General features: G+C 51.0%; 2 protein-coding genes across 2 annotated transcripts in view; one reads left to right on the plus strand and one right to left on the minus strand.

The window, feature by feature from the left end:
• Positions 1 to 2,098, plus strand: part of RNASE1 (ribonuclease, RNase A family, 1 (pancreatic)) — a 2,439-nt gene extending 341 nt beyond the window's left edge. Inside the window, exons 2-4 of the mRNA XM_010192916.1 lie at positions 2 to 87; positions 520 to 556; positions 1,895 to 2,098. Coding sequence (XP_010191218.1) covers positions 2 to 87; positions 520 to 556; positions 1,895 to 2,098 — 327 coding nt within the window. The remainder of the gene's footprint in view (position 1; positions 88 to 519; positions 557 to 1,894) is intronic.
• Positions 2,099 to 4,500: 2,402 nt separating this feature from the next.
• On the minus strand, positions 4,501 to 24,083 carry LOC104547292 (tyrosine-protein kinase SgK223). Its single transcript, XM_010192915.1, has 5 exons — positions 23,728 to 24,083; positions 20,909 to 22,746; positions 12,573 to 12,730; positions 9,190 to 9,929; positions 4,501 to 5,842 (listed from the first exon to the last, which is right to left on the minus strand). Exons 1-5 carry the CDS (start codon positions 24,010 to 24,012, stop codon positions 4,805 to 4,807), a joined length of 4,059 nt encoding a protein of 1,352 aa, XP_010191217.1. The 5' UTR covers positions 24,013 to 24,083; the 3' UTR covers positions 4,501 to 4,804.
• Between the last annotated feature and the right edge of the window lie 2,058 nt (positions 24,084 to 26,141).

A 26,141-nucleotide genomic window follows, 5' to 3' on the forward strand; every position in this document is an offset into this window, starting at 1 on the left:
CCGTGCCCAGCAGCTCCAGCACCATGGGCGTGTCACCTGCCTCAACGGGCTGCCCGTGCACCTCGCTGGCACCCATGCGCCCCCCGAGTGAGGCTTGGTGTGTTGGGGGGGTGTAAGTGTGGGGGTGGGTCCTCCCTCACCCTGAGGGCTCCACTGGGGCCTGCAATAAAGGAGATGACACAGGCCTGGGCTCTGGCATCAGCTTCTGGGGGGGTAGCCTGCGATCTTACCCCTCTCTGGGTGTCCCTGAGCCCCCTTGGGTGACCCCAACCCTGTCCAAGGTGGACCTGGCCCCTCATATACAACCCCTGGGTTTTCCCAACTTCCTGGGGGCCCATGGGACATCTCCTGTGCCCCACAGACTCCCCCTGACCCTCACTGTTCCAGGTGCTGCACAACTCCCCTGGGTGCTTCATAGTTCCCGCAGAGTCCCCCTGGTCCCCTGGATGTGCACCCACCCTGATGCCCTGACCCTTTGGGTGTCACACTGCTTTCCCCAATACCCCATATCTCCCTCAGGGTCTCTCAGCCTCCCATGTACCTCATAACCCCCTGGGTACCCCCAACTTCCCCCATGCTTGCCCCATAAACTCTCATGTGCCCCATATTCCCCTCTCCCACATCCCTCCAACCCCATCTAGGGCCTCGCTGGGGCTCAGGCCACTCTTGTACCCCCTTGGCCCCCCCGTGGAGCCAAGCACCGGCTGGGGCCACACACAGCCCCGAATCATCATCCCCCACGCACCGAACACACAAAAAACCACAACACACATGCACATGCAGACACACAACACCCACAAACCATGCGCTGTACACACAACCACACACCATATTTGCAATGCAAAACATGCACACAACAGACACAAACAAGTATTTTCTCGGGTTTGGGTGGGATTTCTTGGACTTGGATGGGATTTCATGTGTTTCAGCTTGTGCTCATCACCTCTCGTCCTGTCACTGGACAAATGGTCTTCCTGATCCTTTCCAATTGCTCCCTGTCCAAGAGGTCTCTTCCTCAAGTGCCATGAGTAACTTAGGTGCTCCTTTTCTGGATAAGGCACCAGAAAGTCACTTGAGGGGCCCTCCATGGGCTGGTGAGCTCCAGCTCTGAGCCTTGCCCCAGTGAAGAGAGCTCTTCTCCCTGTACACTGGAGAGGAATTGGGGTCTTTCTAGGGCATTTGGGGCATTCCCGGCCTGGCATCGTCCAACAGATGCACTTCTCCACCCTGCTCTGGGGTCTCTGCAAAGACATGGGTTTGATCTCTGCTCTGTTTCTGCCCTGGTGCTTCGAGGCTTGGAGGAGGACTCCAGCCTCTCCATCTGCTCTCAGGCAGCTCAGATCATCCTGGCACCGAGAGAGAAAAACATCACCACTGTGATTTACTCTGAGCCTTGCACTACAGACTCTGAGGAGCATGGGAGAGGTGGCACCCACCTTGAGGAGCAGTCCTGGAGCAGCAGTGCCAGTTCTGGAGCTGCCCTGCATGCTGGGACTACCCGAGTGTGCTGCAAAGCCTGGGCTGTTCTGGCATCTCCCCTTTCCCTGCAGGGCAGCTCCATGGGCACATCCCATCCCTTTATTGTGCTATGATTATATGACTCTATGGGGACCTGGGACAGATCATTCCCCATTTGTGGCCTTTGAGGGACTCTCAGAAGCTTTCCAGTGCCCTCTCCTCCCAGGCCAGCCGTTGCCCTCTCTGCCATCGTGCTGCTCACCCAGAAGGCTACATCTCTGTCCCTGGGCCTCCACAAAAGGCTTATGCTGCTGCGGCTGGGCCAGGGGCTTTTGTACCTGCTCTTTTTCCCAGCCTTCCTCAGAGGTCCCCTGTGCTCCTTCAGCAGGTTTTGGGCCTAGGTTGAGCGCTGGGATATTCTCCCTCATGCGCCCAGGCCACCTCCCAGGGTGTAGAGCTCCTCTACCATGGCACAACGTGGGTCTTCACGCAGCTCCTCATTGCCTGCATCCTGGTGGCTGTGGAGAGTGAGAGCTTCTCCATGCTCCGTCCGCTCTGGACTTCCTACAGCAGCATCCTTCCCCTCTCCTATGGCATCATGGTGCTGCTGCTGCTCGCCAAGAAGCCAAAGCAGAATTGAGCCTGTCCTGGGCTAACTTGTGCGGCTGGTGGGGCACATCTCTGCACATGTGAGCATGCAGGGTCAGAAGTGCTATCAGCCAGGCAATCTCATATAATAGCATCTCCAAAGAAGGAAGTTGGCTTTTACTTTTGGGATATCCCCCCAGCTTTAAGGGATGCTCTGAAGCAGGGTGGTAAGGTCACCAAACCACTAGGCAAGAGGGCTTCTAGCAGCACTGCCTGCCCAGTGTCTCTTCTGGGGGTTTGGGTCACAGCCTTATCTCACGTAGGAAGCACACAACCTCAGGTTCGGCTGTGGAATTCAACCGAGCCTTAGATGTCGCTTTCCCCACGAAGGTACACAGCAGAAACCCTAATGCACTTCTCCACGCATTGGCCCAGGACCCAAAAGCCTAGGACCGTTTGGGCTGGATAAGAAGCATGAGCTGCTATGGCGAAGGTACCAGAAAAGCATGGAGCTAAAAGTTTATATGAGGGCAAGAAGACACTCATCATATCTCAAAATAATATAGCTGAAAATGCTACAGGACTATCATTGGCCTCTGGTCTGCTGCAGGGTACCAGGACCACCACCAGAACCAGTCTCAAGTGCCCAAGCTCCAGGGAAAGCCTTTTGGTCAGGTTAACATCCCACACCTTGCTGGCCCTGTGATAATACCTGTGTCAGTGTTTGTCACTGAACTGAAACTTAGCCAGCAAAATGCACCCAACCTTGTTTTGTGTGGGCTGATTGGATGTTTGGCTACGTCTGGAGTTCTGCTGAGTACCCAACCCAGGCCTTGTGGGTCACTTGCCCTACATATAACCTCCCCATTGCCAGCACAGCTCAGATTTGTCATGTTCCAGGCCCTGTCTCCTTCAGTGCTGTCCTGCAGAGCTGCCTCCAACTTACTCCCTACATCCATGCTCAGAAACTGAGTTATTTCCTTATCTTTTCTCTGGAAAACACACTGGGCTTCTTCAGGCAGGTTCTCCAGCTATTTAATGACCCTTCTGGCCCATGTGAGACCACATGCAGGGATCCAGGACCAGACTTTCCAGGGTGGCTCACAGGACAGGGGTTCCGGGGTCAGAAAGCTCCTGCCACCTGTGCTGGAGGGAAGCGGACCCAAGAGTCAAACGCAAGAAACCCAGCGTATAAATAAAATCCCCGACGGCCGCGGTTGGAGCCATCCCACATTCCTTCAGCAGGCAGGGACGTGCACGGCCTCCTCCCTAAGGGGACTGGGGGAAGTTCATTGCAAATGGGTGCCCAGCCAAGGAACCATCTCCTCTCATTGGCAGCAAACCATAACCAAACAGATTAGAAAACAAAAAAAGTCCAGGTGAGAAGCCTGGAAAAGATTCACAGAAAATATATGGTGTCAAAAAATCTAGGGAATTAAAATTGCCCCGAGAGAGCAGTGTGGATCTGGAGGGGAATCAAGGCTGGAAGAAAGCGCTTATGAATTCCTCCCCTTTTTGAGCTGGGAGGGGGCAGCTCAGCTGGTTTCACACTGGGCTCTCTCCATGTGCCCCAAACCTACCTTTTCTCCAAGGGCTGCAGAACCCGTGCCAGGAGCAGGGCAGCTCGTCTCTGCCTTGTGTCAGGGGTGGAAGAGAGTAAAAGCAGCCCACGATCCTTCACAAAATCGTTTTTTTCTGAGCAGCAGCATGGCCTCTCCACCGAGCCAGGTGGCTGCTGCATGTCTGGATGGAGGGAAAGGGGCTGGAGGGAGCCGGGCCAGCTTCTCCCTCTTCCCTCGTATTTCCCTGGTGTTCCACATGCCAGCTCATCTCTTGATGCAGGGGTTAAATAAATGCTAGACACAAGGGACAGGTGAATTACCAGGAGCTGGAGGGATGGGGAAAGCAAAGCAACCTGGCCCCGATTTCCCTCCCCGCAAGGCCTTGGAGGTGAATTGGGGATTTTCCATTTCATTAACTTTACAAGGGGTAATTCCCAGCACGCAGCATTACCCTCCTGAACAGACCCATCCTGGGCTCTCGCCCACTCTTTCACAACCAACAGCCTGCACGGCTGCACCGCTAGATGGGAAAACAACACTCTATCAGTATCTAACAAAGGTAATAGACAGCTGGAACCGAATTGGCCACAGTAGAAAATACAGCTGATACACAGAAACAAGCATTATCTTTTGTTTTTACAGTGAGGAGCAAAATGGATGCCAGAACCCATGGAAGCTGTGGATGTGAAAGCACCTCCTGGTTCTCCCCTGCAAAGGAGCATTACATAAATTGTGTCTGCTCCCCAGGAGAGGCAGCCAAGCGTTCATCCCTGCCACGCACTCCGGAGAGCGGTGGTGTTCCCGGGCAAAGGGGATCTGGTCCTTTAGGGGGGTGGGGATCAAAGGACCATCCCACGGGCACAGAAATCAACTCAAGCGCACCGAGTTCATTAGAAACATGCACACACGCAGGCAGGAGTTTATTAGTCCACAGACTTACCATAACAAACAAACAAAAAAAAATTAAAAATCCCTCAAAATAGGATTAAAGTCCCCCAAAACAGCAGTTTTGCCTGCTTGCAAATTACCAGTGCTGAGGGTACTAAATGTGTCTTGTGCACTGTGCTGGGAGTGCAGGGCAGGAACTGGATGTGCATTCACCTCTGAGATTCGAGCCCCTCGTGCGTCAAGGGGCTGGGTACCTTTAGCCACGAGGCAACGGGGACCCCTCAGCTGCCTCCAAAACAGATCCGCGGTCAGAGCAGCTGCAGCAGCTTTAACGTGTGCGAGAGGGAGCCCGGCTCAGCGGACGCCAAGTACTGGCAGCACAGCCAGTCCTCCAGTTCAATGCTCCGCTCCGTGTCCACGGCCCTCTCCGCGAACTTCATCATGAGCAGGGCGCGCTTCATGTCCACCCAGTTCTGCAGCACCTGGCGGAGGGCTTCCTCCTGGCTGAGAGGCTGCTCCGTCAGGTCCTTGCGGGGCCCCCAGAGCAGACACTGCAGCATCCGCTTGGCCTCGGTGATCCGCACCCGCTTGATGGGATCGGCTTCCAGCAGCAGGTGGGCCAGCTGCTGCAGCCCCCGGGAGTAGATGGACAGGCTGGGCAGCGCAGGGAGGTCCTCGGGGCTGTACTCCTGCTCCTTCAGGTGCACCTTCTCCTCGAAGGGGTTGGGCTGGTGCAGCAGCTCGTAGATGAGAATACCAGTCTGGAACTCATCGAATTTCTTGTACTGAGAAGCCGACACGATCTCCGGGGCCAGCCGGGCCTGACTCTTCTTCAGTTTGGAGTCTCCAGTTCCTGGCTTCTGTTTGGCTTTCAAAAAATTGCTGATGATGAGGCGGGGTAAGTGTTTGTCGTCTTTGGCTTTCGCACAGCTCATGGGGGGCTTGCAGGGGACAAGCAGGAGGTTCTCCAGGCACAGGTCCCGATGGATGATGCCGTGCTCTTTGAGGTGCTCCAGGCCGTTGCAGAGCTGGAGGAGCAAGAAGCAAACGCGACGTTCGTACAGCTCGGGCTTGGCTTGGTGCAACATCGCCGAGTCCCTCACGAAATCGGCAGTGGTCTGGCTCGGCACCTCCCGGGTGATGACCACCACACAGTCACGCTCACTGGCAGTGCGGGAGGGATGGAGGCCATCCCCAGGCATGCTTTTTCCCAGATCTGAGGGCAGCAGCATGCTGGAGGGGACAGAGGCCACAAAATGCCCGCAGTCCTGCTGGATGTTGAAGTGGACTGGCACTGCGGGGCTGCAGTACGAAGCGGCCACCTTGGACTCCTGGGTTTTACAGATCTGTGAGGGGACACCAAAGGAAAAGCCTCATCAGCCAGTGACAGAGACCAGAAGTTCAGAGGTGGGATCCTAACCTGAGATTTGCAGATGCTAAGGAAGAAATCAGTAGAAGCAGAGGGTGCATTGGTCCTTTTTGTACTTTAATCTCCTGGCTTAAGGATCTTTCTTGTCCTGCAACACCCCCACCTTAGCAAACAGATGTCTGGGTTGCATTTCTGGACATGCTTCCTTTGCCAGGCAATGCCCAGTATTTGTAGGAAGGGAGGAGGAGGAGGAGGAAGATAGCCCTCCCACAGGAGATTTTGTTTCATTGCCAACAGAAGCAACAGATCAAAGACATCAAAGATGTCATTGAGATTCCCCCCTGCAACCCAGGAGACATTTTTCAGGGGGAAAAGCAAAGCTGGTGGCAGAAGATGTGCCACCTCCATCTCTGGGGATGGTTAATGCTTGCCTGGATGAGGCTCCATGAAACCTGACGTGACTCTGATGGTGGCCCTGTTTGGAGTCAGGCGTGGGCAGAGACCTCCAGCATTTTCTTCCCACCTGACCCTTCTCTGGCCCTAAGCCCTGGAGACACTTTCACATCCTCCTCAACCACTCCGCTTCCTTGTGTCAACAACTACTCCCAAATCCCTGATTTGGGAAACCAGCAAGGAACTGTACTCATCAGCACAGGGGAAAATCACCAGAGAGACAGCAGGAGCTAACAACAGGCCTACAAATAAGTGAGAGCACAGCAAACTCCAGGGAAAAACGCATTTTGTAATCTAGATTCTCTTAAACCCACATGACTTATCTTCGTTTTGTTCTGTATTTTAGCTTTATGACTGCATTAAAGGCTAAAGAAACTCAAACCCATGTTTATTACAGGAGTATCCATTAGCTTGTGGGGCCTTCTGGCGTTTCTATTCTATAATTCTTTTTTTTTTTTCCTTTTAGTTAGTGATGTATTTACATCTCACCCACAGGAATCGGCAACAGGCTGAAACTCAGCATAAAAGGCTTCAAACCCTGGAGCGTGCCACTGCCAGTCACAGCATGCGTGCAAAATCGGACAAGAAATCAATTTTGCCTCCGAGATAAAATAAATGCGAGAATAGAGAGAAGCTGGGGAAGTGGGCTGCTTTTGTATTCCCTGAGCAAGGGTCTGAATCTAGGCGTCTGCAGGTAATTCACTCAGATGAGACGATGCTGTGGAGATGGGGCATTTCAAATCCCTATTGTCCTTTCTTTTTTCTAAACAAAAATCCCCTGCCATGGCTGCATGCTTATTTTATGGAAAGACGAGCTTTGGAGAGCCAGGCAGGCAGCAGATTAACGCAGCGGGACGTGGGAAGACGCAGAAGGACCCAAAAGTGGAGGAGACTTTCCAGTCCTCTACCAAACAAGCCTGCTTGTTCCTCCCCACACAGGGAATGGCTTTGGAAAAGGGGAGGGAGTCCTGCAAGAGAGCAGTCTCTGGCAGAATAACTGCAGCCAAATGGAGACAGGGAGATCGTTCCCGGCCAGCCGCTCTTCATGGCTTTGGCTGCACCAGAGGCATCCTCCAAGTAGGAGACTTGGGCTGGCTTAGTTATGCATCTTTAAGGAAGAAAGAAGCCAAGGTGTGGAGCATATCTTGGCCCGATTCCTCTAAAGCCATTTCACGTAATCCTGGCTCCTTCTGTTTTATACGTATCCACGTCTGCCTGTGCACAGCCCAAATTCTGGCTCCTGCTCCTCAGCTCAAGGCAGATCCTCTGCCCATTTGCAGCTCTCCAAGTCTAATTTTAACTACAGCTCTGTAATCTCTTTCATGTCAGAAAAATCTGTATCAGAAGCCTGGAGGGACAGCTAGGAATCAGCCAGTTGTAGTTTCACAATTATTCTCCATTTCGGCTACCAACAGGAAGGTGGCACACAGGAGCAACGCAGGCGGCATACACACACAGGCGTGTAAACACACACGGCTTCACTTTATGCTGGTGCAGAGTACGGCCCTGTCAGAGTGGTTTTTGCTTTGTTGAGGTGCTCTGCAGCATACCAAGGACACAGAGTAACCCCACATCACAGGCAGGGACACAAGCGCAGTCCCATTCCTGCCTTGGCAGGAATTCGTGCACCACAGCCACAGAGCTGAGCCTCTGAACCCCACCTTTTGCAAGAGCAAAGGTGTGTGCATGCCATAGGGAACCACACATTGAAAAGGAACACAGCAGGTCACCATGCAGCTCTCTGGTTTCAGGAGGAAAAGTTGCAATGGATTTCAGTATGATATGCAGAAGAAGTTGCAGCTCTGAGTGCTGGTCAAGGGGCATCGCTGCAAGACCTCATCCAACTCCATTCTGGTTATTTAGGGCTGCCCCGTTGGGTTGACTGTGCTTCCTTTAGAATATCAACTGGCTTTAAAGCTACCACTTAACTAAAACATCCCCTTGGGGGCCATAACGGTGGGAACAATTCAGCAGAGAGTTGTTCTTGGTTGTTTTTTTCTTGCTTAATGCATCTCTGACAATGCTTTTTGGGAATTACTTTAGGTTTTGAAAACAACCTGAAGAGTAAGCAGCAACGAGATGCCCCTAGGCTTAAGTCTCAATAGAAATTAAAGGCGCTGTATTCAAAGTTGTAACATGGGTTAAGAACCCAAAATCCATGGGATGTGCACAAAACGGGCTGGATACGCTTACTTATCCAGGTTTCAAAGAGCTGAACTCTTGCACCTCAGGTTTCCATTTCAAACACGGATTCCACAGAGTTACAGGAAAATATTTCAGACCTGACCTTAACAGTGTGTCTAAGTCAGCCTCATGGTGTTTAATCGAGATCTGCAATACCTTAATGACGCCTGTAGTTTCAAGATCATCTAAGCACTCACATGGTTTCTGGGTCAGACCTTCCACTTAAAAGGCAGGCAGAAGCAAAAATGCTGTCTTTTGAACAGCCTTTCATCAGCTTTTGTCATCAGAGGTGAATACCTCTGAGTTTACAACACAGTGTTTGCACGAAGGCTTTTTAGAGAGAGACTGGTTGGGTTGCAGACCCTATTTGTTACAGTGAAAACTACTCCAAATGAACCTTTGCAAGGGGTAAAGTGGCAATTTTGGAAGGGGTTTTGCTTGCCAAACTTCACCTGTGGGAAAGACAAGCAGAGAAAACAGGCTGCTGTGTGCTGATGGTGCTTCTCGAAGGCGTGCCACTAAGTCTGCTTCCCACTGTTTCATTCAAATCCACACACCAGAAATGGGGAAAAAGAAGCTTGAATGTTCAGATCCAGCTCAGCTATGGACCCTCACACACCTCTTTGTCTCATCTTCCCAAACTGGAAGATGGATATAAGCCTGCATACCTCCTAAGCATGGACTTACCTTCACAGCATAGGTGGTGGAAGGGTCCTTGGAGCAGGTGGCACAGTAATATATCGCATCCCCCGAATCGCAGCAGGGCTTGTTGCACGCCAGCTTGAAGAGAGACCAGTTGTTCTCGCTGAAGTGCAGCTCATTCTTCTGCTCCCGCATGAAGCAGTCCTCGCATTTGGCGACCAGGCGGCGCAAGGACTCGGCGTAGAGGGCCCCCAGCTTGGCGTACACCCCCTCCTTGCTGTCAATGTTGCTCAGGAGATTGTGGAGCTGGAGGCTGGAGCCCGAGGACACCTGGCTGGACACGCTGAGCTGCGAGGAGGAAAGGGACTGGAGGTTTCGGCTGGGGATGCAAGCCCCTGTGCTCTTACCAGTGGCTGAGCCCCAGTAACTGTTTCCTTTGGAGCTTTTCTCCAGGGATTCAGAGGAGGAGAAGGCTCCGGGGCGGCCCCCCAGGCTGGCTGGGTGGGCAAAGGGAGGATCCTCTCGGAGGCAGACATTGCTCTCGGAGTGGCTGACGTTCAGCCTGGGGATGGCAGCATCGGCTGCTTTGCCTGAAGACGCCTGTCCCCCAAAAAAGCCGTCTGGGGAGGACACCGTTCTGCTCACTGTCTTCTTCTGGGGCAAAGGAGGTGGGCAGCTGGGGGCAGAGGAGGGACCATCCTCACCGGAGGCGGGAAGGAAAGGGACAGGGGGAAACGCTTGGCTCTCAGCTGGAGGGGGTGAGTGGTTCAGCTCAGACGAGTGCCCTAGGAGACAACAACAGACAAGGAGATGCCATGAGTGGCCCTTGCATTTAAATAGGGTAATTACAACGGGTTTGCACAGCAGCCTGCAGCCAGCCTTCTAGAGAAATGCCTCCCCCCACCAAACCACTTCCCTATGAGCTGCATACACAGTAGTAAAAAGCCTGTAGAGGGTAAATATTTAAGCTGTGATGTCACCCACAAGGAGGTAAGAATGAAACACTCAGGGATACAAGGACAGTCTCATGAGCAAAGCCTTGGGAGCTGCCACCCCATGCTTCAGCAGCATGGCATGATAAGAAGTGACTCAGCTGCGCAGCTCCGTCCCACCGGCTTCAGCTTAATGGAACAGCCTGAGAAATACATTGAACCTCTCTCTGCCTCACATCGAGCAAGGGTCACTGGGCAAGGCCTGGGATTTTGACAATTTCCATCCTCCTGAAAAAAATCTGGCCTCATCTTACTGCTCCAGCTTATTGGAGACACCATTGCTCAGAGGGCAGTCTGGCCTACTGCACACCACCAAATCTCGAGCAGCTCCGTGCCAGCTGCACATGGATTGGGATTGGGCTGGCTGGCTTATTTCCTACTCTGGCCAGACTGGAGACAGGTAATATGGTTGCAGGTGGTGGAAGAAGGGGAAGGAAAACAAAAAAAAAAAGATTTTATATTGAAATAAAGAGCAGTAATTTCAGGCTGTGGAGACAGATTGAATATGGAGTACAGGGGTCTGCAGGGGAAATGAAAAAGAAGATAATTATTTCAGAGGATTTTTCTATGCCACTTGAATGGCAGGCGAGACTCTTGATAAACCCGAGCTCTGCTAACACCTTGCATGCAAGTGTAGGCCTTGAAAGGTGCACAGTGGGGTTCTGGTCTAAGCAAGCTCAGCGGATAGCGGGATCTATTGCTTGCTTTGAACGCAGCTCCCAAAGCTGCAGTGTGGTACAAGCCACCCTTCCTCCTCACAAGCTGCCGCTGAGGGTTCAGCTGCCAGCAGGCACTTCCTCACAGTAGCTTTTGGCTTGTCCCATAGGAACGCCCCGGGGCAGTTTCATGTCAGCTACAGCTGGCACTGGTCTCCATCACAGCCCCAGTGACTCGCCAGCGCTCATGAACAAACTCCAAGTGCTGGGGATCAGATTCCTGAGACACCCCAGGAATGAGCAGCACTGACTTCAGCTTCTGTGGAAGATGAGCTTCCCAAGCATTAATGAAAACCCAGTAATCTCCATCATAACCTGTCTGGTCCACATGAAAGATCCCCTCTGTCAAAAGCCACAGGCAGGGGCTGTTCAGCACAGCATCTCTTGCCGCTTCCAGTCCAAGGTCCTTTGACAGAGGATACAGCCAAGAGAAGTTTCTCGGCACGCAGCCCGAGAACAATTTAACAGAGACACCTCTGCCAGGACACACAGCTGAATTCCTGTTTCGAGAGGCCAGGTTTACTTGACAGAGTCTTACGGAACAAACGTCAGCACGGGAAGCTTTGGCAAGCGGTCCACACGCCTGGCCCATAGATACCAAACTACTCTTACCTTTTATTTTAGGTGCTGCTGGGCTCTGCCCCAAGCACAGGGTAATGAATGAAACCCATTCACAACTTTCCTTATCTGCACCTTCAGCGTAGACTCCTTCTGCACATCAAGGGCTTAAAAGCTCCCCCCTTGCTTCATATTTTAACATCTGACAGCATAGCCAATTAATGTGAACTCACCTCAGTGATTGACTGCATAGCTTCTTGCTTGCATCAGCAAGAAAAATTGCATTTGGGTTATTCATTTAAAAACTCAGCTTTCCCGAAATGAGTTCAAACAGTTGCTTCTGTTAGTGGAGACAGAGAAATCCTCTTGTCCCGTATCACTTTTGACAGCAAATTGCTTCTGCGCCCAGCAAGCAAAGATCCGACATCTGTGAGTTTTAATTCCCCTAGTACAATTTCCTGGCATGATCTCACTCTCATACTCCAAGTCAGTGCTGGAAAAATGGAGTTTCCAGAAACCTGGCTCTTAATTTTATTGCTGCAAATTGTTGCTCTTGGAAAGGCAGAACTTCCACTACATGAAGGCTGCTTTTGCAAAGGAAATACTTTGGGAGCTGCTGAACACGTTAGTGCATGCCTGTTACGCACTGATGAAAAAAGTGACTTCATAGTAAGTACTTTTTAATCTCTGTTAAACTAGTGCAGGCAGATTTTTTCCCCTTCAAGAACTAACTGGGAATGTGATGAGAGGGAGACATCACCTCTAGCACAAGACTCCTTCTGGTACTCCTAAAAATCTGTGGAGGACTTTCTATGGCAGGGCTACTTGTGACCTTGTTCAATGTTATGAAGCACTAGCAGGAAGAGGACAACTGCTTTAAGATGCAGGCTTTATCCAGACAAGAGAAGAGCCACAGGATGAGTGATTCTGGTGCTTGCCAAATGAAAGAGGAAAAAGCCCACGATGTTGGCCTGACTGCCACATATTTAAGTGCATCAAGAGGGAGAGGGGTAGGAGAAGTAGAAGGATGAAGGGGGAAACTAGGTGATGGGACCCTCATGAACCCTGCTCTGAAGATGCTGTCCCAGCAGTGGGACTCAGGATGGAGTTAACTCCTTCCTCAGGTCCGATGCCACCTCTCCCACACCCACTGGTCACTTACTGCCATCGCTGCCAGTCTGCGTGTCTGAGTCAAGGCTGTCGCTGGAGCCAGCTGTGAAGGTGACATGGACACTCCTGAAGGGTGGGCTGAGGCTCTCAGCAGAGCTGTTGCTGGCCCTCTCCAGCTCCGTGTTATTCGGGTTCATTTTCGGAGCGTGCCTAGGGAGAGCGAAAGAGAAGAGTTGTGAAACAAGTGGCAAAAGATACCCCGCATGCCCCTGTGCACGGAGACTCAAGCCAAGAGCAGCCTTAGCTTGGTCCCTGAGCATCCGTGCACTCTGCAGCCTTTTACCACATCACAGCTCTTCATTCCTCTGCACTTTTTTCTTTCTCTAGCACCTGGGGATCGTATCCCTTTGTCACTGAGCAGGTTACGCCCCCATGCCAGCCTCCCAGGACAAACCAGCTGTGCCTGAGCAGACAGAGAAACACTGAGCCAACAGCATCCAGCCCCAGTCTGCATCTCCTTTGCCAAGCACATTTAGGGTCCAGGACCACATCCCACCTTGGCCACTGTCACTGGGAAGTGGGGAACCACCGGTCTTTGCCTTCAGTCAAGTTCTCAAGGGAAGGGAGCGGCATCACTCCTCCTGTTATACAGAAAGGCAGGTTGAGGCAGGGCATCAGAACCCAATTCCTGCATGGCATAGGTATAAGCGGAAGAAGAGTCCACCCCTGGCAGCTGTGGTCTCTTCAGAGCGTCACAGTAACCACTGGCACCTTCCGAAAGAAGAAGCACCCCTGCAGAAAACAAGTGTCCGCCAAACTCAGGACCTTTAACATATGCCCTACAGTTTTCCATGCAGCTTCCATCTAAAGAAGGAAATAAATAAACCATAAACTGGGCTTATAACCCGCCAGGTCACAGTTTAAGTGATCAGTTGGAAGCAAGCAGGACTTTTTGCTAAGATAAAGAATTCTACCCTGCATTTTCTTCATTTTTTCCTTCATGGAAAACAACAGAAACTGCTGAAACCAGGCAGCACATCAGAGCACAAACACCGCTAGCTTTGGTACAGTTCAGACTCTCTATCGGTCAGCAAACAAAGGTTAGTGGTCCCCATTTTTTAAGTAAAACTGCCAACCTGCTGATAAAATTCAACAAGTTCTTGATTAGGAATGTGAAAAAGTTAGCGGCAGACTTGTAAAAAAAAGAAAAAGGGCTTCCACCAGCTATCTCGCTGGAAGGTATCCGGTGTTTCCTAATCAGGCGGCTGAATGGCTGCTGAGAAAGGCAAACAAAAGACGTGCACGACCGTTTTCGTGTGGCACCCAGTTCACTCACACGGGATCCCTCCTCTGCCGAAACCCCCGAGCGCGGCAGATGCCACAAGCCATTTTCATTTGAAGATCAGAGCGATGTTTCATTCCCCATCCAGACAAAGCACTTACTCTCGTGTCCACAGCACCACATGGAGCGCAGAGCATATGAGAAGCCCGGAAGAAACTTCTGCCAGACTTCCTCATTTGCCCGAGCAGCCTCTGTCTAAAAATACCCAGGGGCTGTTGAAAATAAGGCTCTAAAAGCCACCTCAGGTATAACTCAGCAGAGACACTGGTCATGTACCAGTGATGAATTTCCCACAGCAAACCTCTTGGGGATGATTTACAAAACTTCACAATGTGCCACACAAAAAAACTGAAAAGAGAGAATGTGAGAGACACATTGAGGTTTTTAGCTCTGTTACCATTAATGCTGTTGGAAGCCACCAACTGAACTTAAATATTTTTTAAAATATTATTATAAAGATGTATCCTTATCCTATAATTTCCTCAGACATTTGTCTTTTAGTAACCCGAGGGGAAAAAAAACCCCACACGGATGCACACCCATTCGGGTGCACTGTCTGACCCGGCAATAATCAAGGAAGCGTTCGAATCCCTAAGAGAAGAAGATGATTTTGGAAGAGGACCGCTCTCGCTTTGCACAGACGAGAGGCTTCCTAACGCACTCCTCCCCTCCCGCCGCGTCCCCCCCAAAGAAAAGTTGGTGCCTTTCTGTTAGCTCCCCACGGCTCACACACAAATCCGCAGAGCTGCCTTACCATTCCCGCGCTCGGAGGCAGACGGGACTTTGCTCGCCGGGGTCCAAGGTCCACGGTGCACGGCCACACCTTATTCCTCTGAGCAACCTGGGCGCAATGCGGCGTCTGCCCACGCTGCGCTGGCCGCAGCATCTGCCCCAGCCCGGTGGTGAAGGCAGATGTACAGAGAGCCCCTGTTTCCTCCCCACACAGCCACGACTCATGTGAAAATGCAGTTCCTGAATAGGCACACCGAAATAGAAATTGTTTGCTGCTTAAACGACATCCTGCTCTTGTTTCAGATGTTACAGCCGGGCCAGCTAATACTGCCCGGAAATATCCCCGCTTTACATCTCCCTCTCTGCTTTACATCTTGCTCTTTTCCTGTGAGCTGCTTAAAGCCCAAGCTGCAGCCTGCACACATTAAAATACCACCCACTACACCAAAGAGTTACTGAAAACACTTGCTAGGGTCAAACTCTCCCATTCCGGTAAAATTCCACCCCAGGAGCTGAACAACTCATCATTGCGACCGCCTGTGGGATCCTGATTTCCAGCCAACCTGAACTTCCCAGCTTTGCTTGTGTCCCTTCCACCACGCGTGAATGCAAAGGCACAGGTGGCTCCTTTTCACCAAAGGATACTGGAAAAAAAGAGCACGAATCCATCTTACACCTGTAGAAATCATTGGGAATCCTTCCCCACTGGCTTGCTAACATCTCTGGGCTCTGGTTCCCTTCAGAAGGAGGTAGCAGTGGTTAATTTACCTCCTTTTCAAAAATCCATGCTCAGCACCTCATACTTAACTGGCAACTTGAAGAGCAGCACCAGAGCCTCCTTCGTCTGCCAGTGCATACAGAACAGGTCACAAGAGTCAGCTCTCCCTATCTATTAACCTAAAAAGACAGGATTTCCAGCTGCCCAAATGATTCTGGCAGCTTTAAATACACTTCAATTACTCAACATCCTCCGCGCAACACGCTGGCAAGCCTTCCCATTCACTGTTCCCCAGTTCTCCCATCCTGGGCAGTTCCATCCAGCTGGCTTTCCACACAATTCCCACAGCACTGCCTAGAACGAGTCAAGGTTGAAAACAGTGGTCTAATTAAAAAAATAATAAATAAAAATATATATATGTCTATATATCTATATACACCATTTGTTGTTCCATAGCATTGCAAGGGAACCCGGATCATTTGCCATGCCCCACAATGCATCTCCAGCCAGAAGATGCTGGCAGTGGTGGAGGATGCTGGAAGGCATCTCTCCTCCATGCAGAGACCCGATCTCTGCTCTGCAGCCCCATAACGGGGTGTGGGGTGGTCCCAGCCTTGCTGTGCTGGCAGGAGGGGGCTCTCCTTCTCAGCACAGATACCAGGACTTGAGCAGGTAGCAGAGATGCTGAGCTTTATAAATCCCACAACAGGGGAAGGAAGCAGAGAACACACACAAACCACCATAGACAGGGCTTGGATTTGCACTTCTCCTTCTCCTACCAGCTGGTAAACGTGGGGAAACCAAAAGCAGGGCGAGAGAAAAAGTGGATTTTGAAAGACACCTCACTCTGTTTAGAAGACTACACCACTCCTCCCTGTACCAAAAAGGTTTTATGTAGCACAGGTTAAGTTGAAACAAGGGCTTGGAGTCTGGAGATGCAAGGGGAAATTTGGATGGGGTGCAGAATTAAGATGGTAGATGGGTCGAAAATCAAATCACTGCATGCTCTGATGTGGTCAAGAGGACAACAAATGTCATTTCAGTTTCCAGTTCTGAGCTTTTTTTAAGTGGCAAGATAGGAGATGCACAGAAAAATTAATTACTTTCATCTTAAAAGAACAAGATTGGCTGATAAATCATAACCTTTTAAAAATGGTCCACTGGCAGAAGCAGCATGAGAAATTCCTGATTAGTTTTAGACAAAACCCACAGGGAGAATCCAAAAGGTGCATTCCCTCCCTGTCCTGGAGGGCGATTCTCTTCTGCTTGAGACGTATTCTCCCTTTTTTACTTTAGTTACTAAATTTTTAATTATGGATTTAAATAGATGCTGTCCAGAGTTTTGGGGTTTTTATTATTATTTTATTCATTTTTAAAAATAATAATAATAAATCTGGCTTGTCCAAGACCAAACGCAGCAAGTCCCTGCTATCATCCACAGTCACCGAAAACACAGTCACAGAGAAGATGATTGAAATTTGGGTCCCACATGACATCCAGTTGCATTTGTAATTGCCACAGCAGCTCCATGTCACCAGTGTGCTTTTGGCACCGAGCTCCAAGGAGAGAAAAGGGGAATATTCTGCCTCAGGTGCAGCGCTGCTCCATCACAGACCCATTCCTGGCAAGAAACACAGCACAGCCCCACCAACCAGCACCGCCTCCCCAAAGAGGGACAAACCTGGCTCTTTTCCTGGCGATCCAATTCCCAACACCCTCGTTTTTCATACAGCTCCCGTTTTCTGTTCCCTCTGGCAACAAGCGGCAGCAGCAGCACCACACCATGCTCTCTTGGCACATCTCAGGCTCGTTTGTCCCGGCTGCGTTCAGCGATGCCGGGTGTCAGGATGTGCTGTGCCGCGCACCTTTGTTACCCCAAAGCGAGCGCGTTCAGCACATTTCAGAAGCTACCCACAGCGCTGCCTTTTGAAGGCGGCATTAATTACGAGGTAAACAGCTCAAGATGCAAAACAGCATCCCTGCTTCCTTTCTCTAAGAGGCACATGAAATAAATTAACTGTCAAGGTTTTGCAGGCTAGAAGGAACCACTAAAGTCTTTTAGCCTGACCCTCTGCATGAGAGAGACATAAATTTCAGCAAAGATTCATCCCTTGTGCCAAGAAACCGAAGGCCACACTACAGCATTTTACACCAAAGAACTTTTAATTCGTCGTTGCATGAACAAGTCCAGGGGATCCTGGTTCCCCCGGTGAGCCCTTTCCGTAGCCAACTGCCTTCCCGGCTTTTGGAAGAAGAACAGCCACCATCTGCCCTTTCCAATTGCTTTCCTCATGTAATTCAACTCATTTTCCATTCCCTTTCAGAGCAAGCATACATTAAATATCTATCATCTTTCAGACAAGCAGGAAAAAAGGACTGTATGAAGACACAATCATAAGAGGCTCAGAGTAGCTTTATATAGGATGAAACAGGCACAAATTAATTATTTTCCTTTCTTTTTGCACCAACTTTGCATCCTAAAATCACTCCTTCTGCCATCCTAAGAGACGGCTTACTGCAAAACAGGAGTTTCCCCCATGCCTGGCAGGAATTTACCCTGTAAAAACTTTTTCCCTTTTAATTGTTAGAGCCAAGATGAACAAAACAAAATCTACAGACTCACTTTTTTTCCTTTCTCTGCTTTGAACACACATACAAGTTTTCTTTAAAATAAGCAATTAAGTGTAATTGGGAAAGTCAAGCAGGCAGGCTTCATTTTCCAGCATGAAATCAAGTCTCTTGCTACAGCTTGAGATCTGGAAGGAGAAAGGATGGTTTCACACCTTTCCTGAAGCTGAAATGAACCCTGATTTTCTCAGCCCCAACCCCCAAGACTGTGGCACAACCAGGTCCACGGTGGTTTCAACGACATCCACCCATCAAAGGAGCCACTGGAGAACATGTTGGGCTGATGAGCTCTGTCTCTGTGAGGGACTACCTAAATGCAGCAGAAATACCGGTGGTGCTTCTTCTCTTATGGACAAGCATGTGCCCACAGACTGCCTGTGCCCAGGAGGGTACAGAGGTGTCTCAGAGCCATCTTTGGGTGCAAGACCCCCTCCCTCCTTCATCTCCGGATTAGATGTTCCTCCAGCACCAGGTAAGAGCCGTGCCACCACCCAAAGCTGCAAGCAACGACTGCCCTGGGTAACACAACCCCATCGCTGCCGTGATTTTAACGGGCTGTGCACATAGCCATCTCTCTAACAGTGTCAGCCAGGTACCAACACCCCGCTCCTGCATTGACACGCTCAGAGATGCCACGCTCGAGATGAAAACGAGAGCACCCTCAAAGCAAACAAAACAACACAACCAGCTGGGTTTGCACGGCTTGCGAAACCTCTGCCATTGGATCAGATCGCTCCTCCCGGGGTTTGGTAGCTGGAGGGAGGGCTATGCTCTTTGAGCAAGGCGCCCTGAGGCTCAGCTGCAGGCATCAAGGTGTTGAGGAGTCAAAGACATGGAGCACAACACATTGTCTACAGCCACAGGGGGTAAGAGCAATGCCAGCACCTACCTCAGCCTCACCTTGAAGGGTTTATGGCTCTGCCAGAGATCCCAGTCACGGATGCCACGCGTTCACTGACCTCAGTTTCCCTGCCTTTTGCTTTCACTCAGGCTTTAGCACACAGATGCTTTCAGGATGACTCAGAAGCTACTGTTACAGTTGGCACAGCCCAATCGCACCAGGAGCGTGAAATGGCCCCTCCAAGGAGCAGAAAATGCTCCACATCCCTCAGGGTGGATCATCGTAACTCCACATAGAAGGCAACAGCAGGGCATGTTCCTGGCTTGGAGCACAGCTGGAGACACCCTGACACATCGAGGAGCCCCCCTGCCTCCACTCCCAGCTCTCATGAAGGCAGAAAGGAGACTCCAAGCACTGCCAGGGCAGCGTCTTTGCCCCCAGCACAGGCAAAGGGCTTGGCATGGCTGCTCCTCCATGAGCAGAAGGAGGTCCTAGCACTGCAAGTGGAAGGTGCTGCTGAGGTTGAGTGCCACCACTCTCCTGACCTGCCCACTAACCTCTGCTCTGCAGGGGAAGGAATCGGGTTATAGAGGACTTTGGGCAGACAACTTGGTGTTTCCTGAACTATCACTGCTCAATAGCGTCACATCATCTCTGCTGGGCCTCAGCAACACCTCATGTGACAGACACAACCTCAAGCCACAGCCCGATAGGAGACACCAAGTGGCAGCAGCCATGAAAGGAAGTTCACAGGGTCAAAGCTAAAGCCCATCTTAGTGTGCTCTTTGATTCCAAAGGCAATAAAGCTCAGCTGTGTGCTCACTTGCTTGTGGACCCTTTCTTTCCTCTGACTCCAGCAGGCATGCAGCATCACAGCAGGAAGCCCAGCATTAAGGAAAACTGAAGCCTCTTGTTCAGCTCATCCCTTTCCTTGAGAAATCTAATTTGTTTCCCACTGGTCAATTTAAAGCACCAGTTTCCTGGGCCAGCCAGCCCTAAAAACAGTGAAAATCAGTGTGAGAACAAAACAGAGGAGGGGCCAGCTCAACCCCAGTCTCAACCTGGAGGTGACTGATGCCTACACATAAGCTTGACCATGGACCCCAAAAGCAAGTTCTCCTCCGAACACTCATCCCTTCTTCTCTCAACTTCTAAATCAAGGAGCTAGAGTAAAATCTGTTGTGGAATGCATGGTTCCAGGTAACAAAACTGAAGTACGCAATAAAGCCAATACAGGACAACCACAAAATGTGAAAGTCTCCCTCCCCAGTATGATCAGACCTAATCCATTAGTTGCATGGCAAGGAAATAAATTCGTCTTTCTCACCATTTAATCTTTTTTTTGGCCTTTTTTTTTGTGATACACACAGCTGTAGATACTGAATGCACACAAAGTATCGGAAGCCTGGTTTTTTAATTGCTTAGAAGAGCTACTTCCTTCCCAGATGGACAGGACAGCTCTCCCTCATTCACGTTTGTTTTCCAGGGCCTGCTGTCCCCCTGCCTGCAAACCTGACTTCAGGAGAGCAGCGAGGGGAAGGCTGCTCCCACACATCATCAGCACACGTTAACCAAGCTCCAGTTACTCCCTTACAGGCCAGGAATCCTCCCTGGGAAATTGCGCCTTCAAGAGTTAACCTTAAAAACAAAAAGACATTGGAGCCAAACCGAAAATGAGGATTTCAGAGGCCCTTGCTATTAGCACTGAGAGAAATTGCCCACCTACAAGAGGAGCTTGCACCCCCCGATTTTCTATCCTATTCAACATCAGTGGCCTGTTTTGGGACAGAATGAAGCTGATATGGGAAGCCTCAGCCATCCCAGACACGGACCTTGTTCTCACTTGAATACTGGGTCCTAAGGCCATATCTTGCAGCCCTGAAGAGCTTTTGCAAGTATGCACGGCATTTGAACCAGGACGTGCAAAGATCTGACAGCTTTTCAAAGTAAAAAAGTAAGAAGTTTTTCAGCCGTGCAGTCACCTCCCATGCCCCTGAAAGCCCACCCTTGAACAGAAAAGGAAGGAAAAGAGCATGGGAAGCCCCTCCTGGTCAATCAATCCCTGCAGCAAACATCCAGATTTCAAATGGTTAACAGACGACCACGCACACACTCACAAGGCTGTACCTGGACTGCTTTTTCGGCGGTGGTGGCGGTGGTGCAAACTCCACACCATTGCTCTTGTCTTTAGGGAAATCAAAGGAGAAAGATGATGATTTGCTGATCCCAGTCCGCTCCGGCATTGGGCCATCATCCACAAGGTCGGCACCAGCTTTCCCATTCTCAGCTCCCCCTGCCCATGGGTGGGTTAAAAGCTCCTGCTCCTCCTCCTGTTGCTCCTCCTCCTCCTCTTCCTCCTCCTCCTCTTCTATCCGGCACTGCTTGGTCCATGTTGGGGCGTAGTATTTCTGTCTCCTGTCATAGGATGACCCTGCCAGGCCTCTGCTGGACTCCTCTGCAGAGACCCCATTGACATGAGTGCACGGAGAAGGGGACGTCCCCGTACAGCTCCTGGGCAGCAGCTGAACACCAGCTCCATCGCAGCTGCTATCATCACCAAACCTTGCCACATGGGAACTTACCAGGGGCACACGGTTCCCCTCACTGCCCAGCTGGCCGTTTTTGGACATCTTTGGGGGAATGGCTGGACTCTCAGTAACGGAGGTCTTGGCCGGCGCTGCCAGATGAAATCTTGGGCCATTTTCACTTCCAGGTGCTTGAAAAACCTCTCCAGGCTCAACGACAGGTGATGAAGTCCCAAAATCAGGGTGGGAAGTGGAGCTGATACATGGCCACTGGACTCCCACTGCAGAGTCGGGGCTGCTGAGAAATATTGTCTTGTGATCATCCTCAGTGTGTGCGGTCATGATGGTTATCTTGGCCGCCACCTGACCAGTGGAGTCCTGGTATTCCCTCTCACCACCCAAAACCCAGCCACCATCCCTCCACATCCCATCAGCTTGCTCCTTGCCAGTGCTAAGGGCCAGCTTCTCTGCTTTTGCCTGCCCACTGACGGCCTTCAGCTGCGGCTTCTTTCTCTTGGTGCTCTCAGCGTAGATGGGATCGCTGCGGCTTGGCTCGGTGAGGCGAGGGCGCTGTGGCTCCACCAGAGCCTGCTGAGGGGCACTCGAACCCTCAGGACAGGGGGCTCCGGTGACCAAGGGCTCTCCAGGGAGAGGCGAGTCCTCGTCCTCCGGGGATAAAGCAAAAGCAGCCACCTTGCTGCTCCTGGTGCTCTCAGGGAGGGCGGCAGGCTCAGCGTGGAGAGTCAGCTTCTTCCTCTCTGAACGCAAGGCGCGGGGGAGAGCATCACCCTGGTCTTTCGTGATGCAGAAGGCCACGTTCACAGCTCTGCGCTCCTCTTCACCAAACTTGACTGCCCTGCCGCTTGGCCTGGGAATCTCTGGAGCATCCCGCTGCCTCCATCCACAGGGCGCAGGGCTCTCCTTCTCGCACCGGGCGCCCTTCCCCTCTGCACAACGCGGCTCCCGCAAGGCAGGGCACTCTCTGCGGCAGTCCGTGATCGAACAGTACTCACCCCCTTCGCTTTCAAAGCCAGAGGGGAGGCGACTGCAGTCGCCCTCTGAGGGGAGCGCTGCTCCTTCTCTGGCTTGGGAAGAACTGTTTCTGCTGGAGTTCACAGTGCTTCTGTCCTCCAAAGCGGACGGATTATGGCAGGGGACTCGATGTGGCAAGGCAAACTTGTCTTTGACTCTGTCCTCCTGCTTGCTCACCTCACCCACCAGCACCAGGCTGTGAATGGAGACATTTCTTTCCACTCGACTCTCCAGACCACGCAGGCCCACCATGGAGTAGCTAGGAGGACAGCAAGATAAGCAGTCGCTGGGCGGGTTGTGAAGGAAGGGTTTTCTCACGCCACCGTTGCCGAAATTGTCGAGGCAGATCCGCTGCGCATCACCTGATTTCAGAAGGAGGTGTTTGCCGGAAACCATGCCCCAGTTGACCTGCACAGGCCAAAGAGACAAGTGTGCTGTCAGGATGTGCATATGCAAAGTGAAAGAGAAATTGAAAAAAACCTCAAAAAACTAAGCACAAAAAAAACCCCCAATACCACCCAAAAAACCCAAACAACAAAAGAAAAACTCCACAGAAAAGTCCTCTGGCATTTGCAGTCTGTTTTGCTCTGAGCTCACCCCACCAATAACTACCACAAACCTTTTCTACTTAGATTACGCTTATCCTATTTCCTGGACCATTTGTAATCCCTGCGTTACCAACAATGGCAATGCACTGAAATAAGACATTTTCCTTTCTCTTTCTGTGGGTTCGCTGCCAGAAACGTGTCCAACCTGTCATCTTGTCTGCGAATCACCGTGCAATTAAAGGTTCAGAGAGCGAAGGAATATCTGCACCTCCCTCTGCTTATTTCCTTTTCATTTCACACGGCTGCTCTGGAGTCGCACGCTGCAGAGCACAGACATGGGCTGTCACAGGTTACTCTGGGATAGCGGCTTGGCTGCACTCAGCAGTGGGGAGCAGGTGGGGAAATGTATCCAAAATCTCTTCACCTGAGAGAGGTCTATCCTGCACGCCAAGAGAGAGGAGGAGCGGGAGAAGCAAGGGGTAACACGTGCCTCTGAAGCGACACCCCCCACATGCAGACACCATGGATCCAGTTAGCACTGGCTACAACCAGACAGGACTTCTTTTCAGCATATCTTCCCAGGAAAATAACTTTAACCTGCATCCTCATTTAAAAATTGGAAGTTCCCAAACAAACAATGTATTTTTAAGCTCTTTTGCACATGCCTTGTGAGCAACAGCACATTCAGCTTCAGCCAAAATACTTTGAGAAGCCAATATATGGCTTAAAAAAGAGCCAGAAGGAAAAACAAAGGGAAGGAAACTGTTTTAGCAGATACCCCTAGCACTCCCAAGGAGAGGTAAGTAACGGGAAGTCATGCTTTGACTGGATTAATCATTACCTGTGACAGATCCGCATTCATATTCACATCCGCCCACGCGTCAGAAACATCTGAATTTATCATAGTTGGCTTCACAGCAATTGTTGGCTTTGAAAAAAGGGAAGTATTTACACCTTCGTCTTCCAACGCGGGGCTCTCGGGCTTGGTCCTAACTCCATTCGAGAGCGCACCGCAAGCTCCCACGTCTGGGGGTGTCTGCAGCCGATGGGAACTCTTTGGGTTGAAGCAGTTTTTGCAGGAGCCGGGCTTCCAAACGTGTTCTACAAAGTCACTGCACGCAGACATCTTCGAATCCTCGTGGCTCAGCCCGCGAGCCCTCTGCGTCGTCTGCACTGTCCTCCGCTGCTCATCTTGCATTTGCTTCCCAGGGCCGCTCCTAAAGATCGCTGCGTTACCTGGAAAAGCACAACACTGTCTGGTTAGTTTGGTTATGCCCCTTTTTAATAGGGCAGGTGATAACTACACTTACACTGCCTTCATCACAAAGGCTTATTGTTTACAAGGCCCTTTTTTTTTTTCACAGCTTAGCTAAAGCCCACACAATCGCCTGAAAAACCTCAACTTCTAAGCATAGCTCTGTAATAGAGAAGACATCAAGCAAAGAGCATTCCTATGTGATTTAATTCCCTGTTTAATGAGCATGTATAACCAGTCTCGTGCAAGGTTTAGATCAAGGGGAAAGGAAAGGGGTCCTGGAAATTGCTGTTCACAGCCCCATGAGCAGAGCCAGGCAGGAAAAATTCCTTCTCCGAAGCAGCATCCTCTGTCTGGAAAATAAAAAGGCCTGGAGATACAAGGACCAGAATCAGTGACCGTGTAACCAAGGGGACAGGCAACAACCTTCCTTCACCCAGAAACACCGCTGTGATTACAGCCATGGCACACAAAGGCTTCTCTCCCACCCAGCGCAACGGAGAAAGGCAACCAGCAAGGCTGGGGCTGGCACTGGTTTGAGCAAGTGCCTGGCAGAAAGCTCTTATCTAGTCTGCCAGGACCCACAAATAACAGTGTCAGCTCTCTGAAACGATTCATTGTCTGCAAGGGGAGAAAGGTTTTGCTTCTGGATTACTTACAGACAAGGATCCCTTCCCATCTTCCTTTCCCATGAGGAAATGCCCCGGGAACAAGACATTCCTGCATTCCTGTGCACCCCCTCCCCACAGAGCCAGGTCTGATTGCGCTCAGCCAGCAGCTACCCGGAGCTAACAACTTTGGAGCCACTTCAGAGGAGGACTCCCACAAAGCTCTGGGGATTAGGGAAAAGAAGATCAGAAAAACGCGACTAGATGAGGAAAATTGCAGCCAGCTGCTCCGGGTGTCAGGGCACACAATTCCCCCACATGGCTCCACAGAGTCCTTCCCCACTGACCCAACTTTAAGGCATCATCTCCCAGCCAGCTGACCCCAATGCAAACTGAGGCTCCTTCTCCGAGCAAAAAGGGACTTTTACACCCCGATCCTGATGGCACCAGAGCAAAATTTACCAGCCTGATCCTTCAGTGCTTCCTCCACACAGGCACACTGCAACACCACCACGGCTATGGACACCTTTGCACCTGCATCCACCTCTAAACCAGCCTGGGCTTCAGTAAAGCCTCTTGCTGCTGTGCTCAGAGATGCCCTGGATTTATTTTCCGTTTTATTTTCCTTGCCAACAGCCACGCTATTGCATGGTGAAAAGAAAGAACGCTAATAAGAGCCTGGGTGGGACAGAGTGGAGGATGGGGTGAGCCACTGACCCACAACCGTCACCTGAATTCAAATGCCACCTCGAGGAAGGGAGGCTTTGATCAGCTCAAGCATTAGTACCTGCAGACTCCTCCTGTCTGGAAAGCTGATAAATTAGAATCTGTTTCATGAAAGAGCAGGAAAAAGAGGAATATCAATGGGATTCACAAATCAGATTGGTGCCTTTCTCTCTTTTTAGGAAAGGCGCTGTTTTAGACAGGTTTTTCCATGGACTTCACAGAGTCCAAATTAACTAAAAGACAGCACATCACTCTTGGACGTACCCCAACACCTTCAACGACATTAACTTTTTTTGCATATTTTTAAAAAAATATACTACTCTTTGTTTCCTTCCAGATCTAGCAAGCAGTGTCCAGCATCTCCCAAAGTTGAACAAGTGTCCTGATGAGAGCCAGCAAATAAAAAAAAAAAAAGAAAGAAAGAAAAATCAAAGGGAAGAAAGCAGGGAGCAGAGCCAGAAACAACTCCTCGCTTCTGCTTTAAAAAAAAAAACGGCTGCCTTTCACGGCTCGGGATTCCCCTCCCTGCAGCTGAACCCACCGCTGTTTCTCGCTGGCCAGAGCCTGGGGCAGACGGCCCCGTGTCCGCACACCGGCGACACGGCTGGCACCCAGCCCGCACCTCCCCGGCGCCGCCCGGGGGAACCGGCCGGGCTCGGACCGCCC

The sequence above is a fragment of the Mesitornis unicolor genome, unplaced genomic scaffold (genome assembly GCF_000695765.1).
Source record: "Mesitornis unicolor isolate BGI_N332 unplaced genomic scaffold, ASM69576v1 scaffold20279, whole genome shotgun sequence".
NCBI classification, from domain to species: domain Eukaryota; kingdom Metazoa; phylum Chordata; class Aves; order Mesitornithiformes; family Mesitornithidae; genus Mesitornis; species Mesitornis unicolor.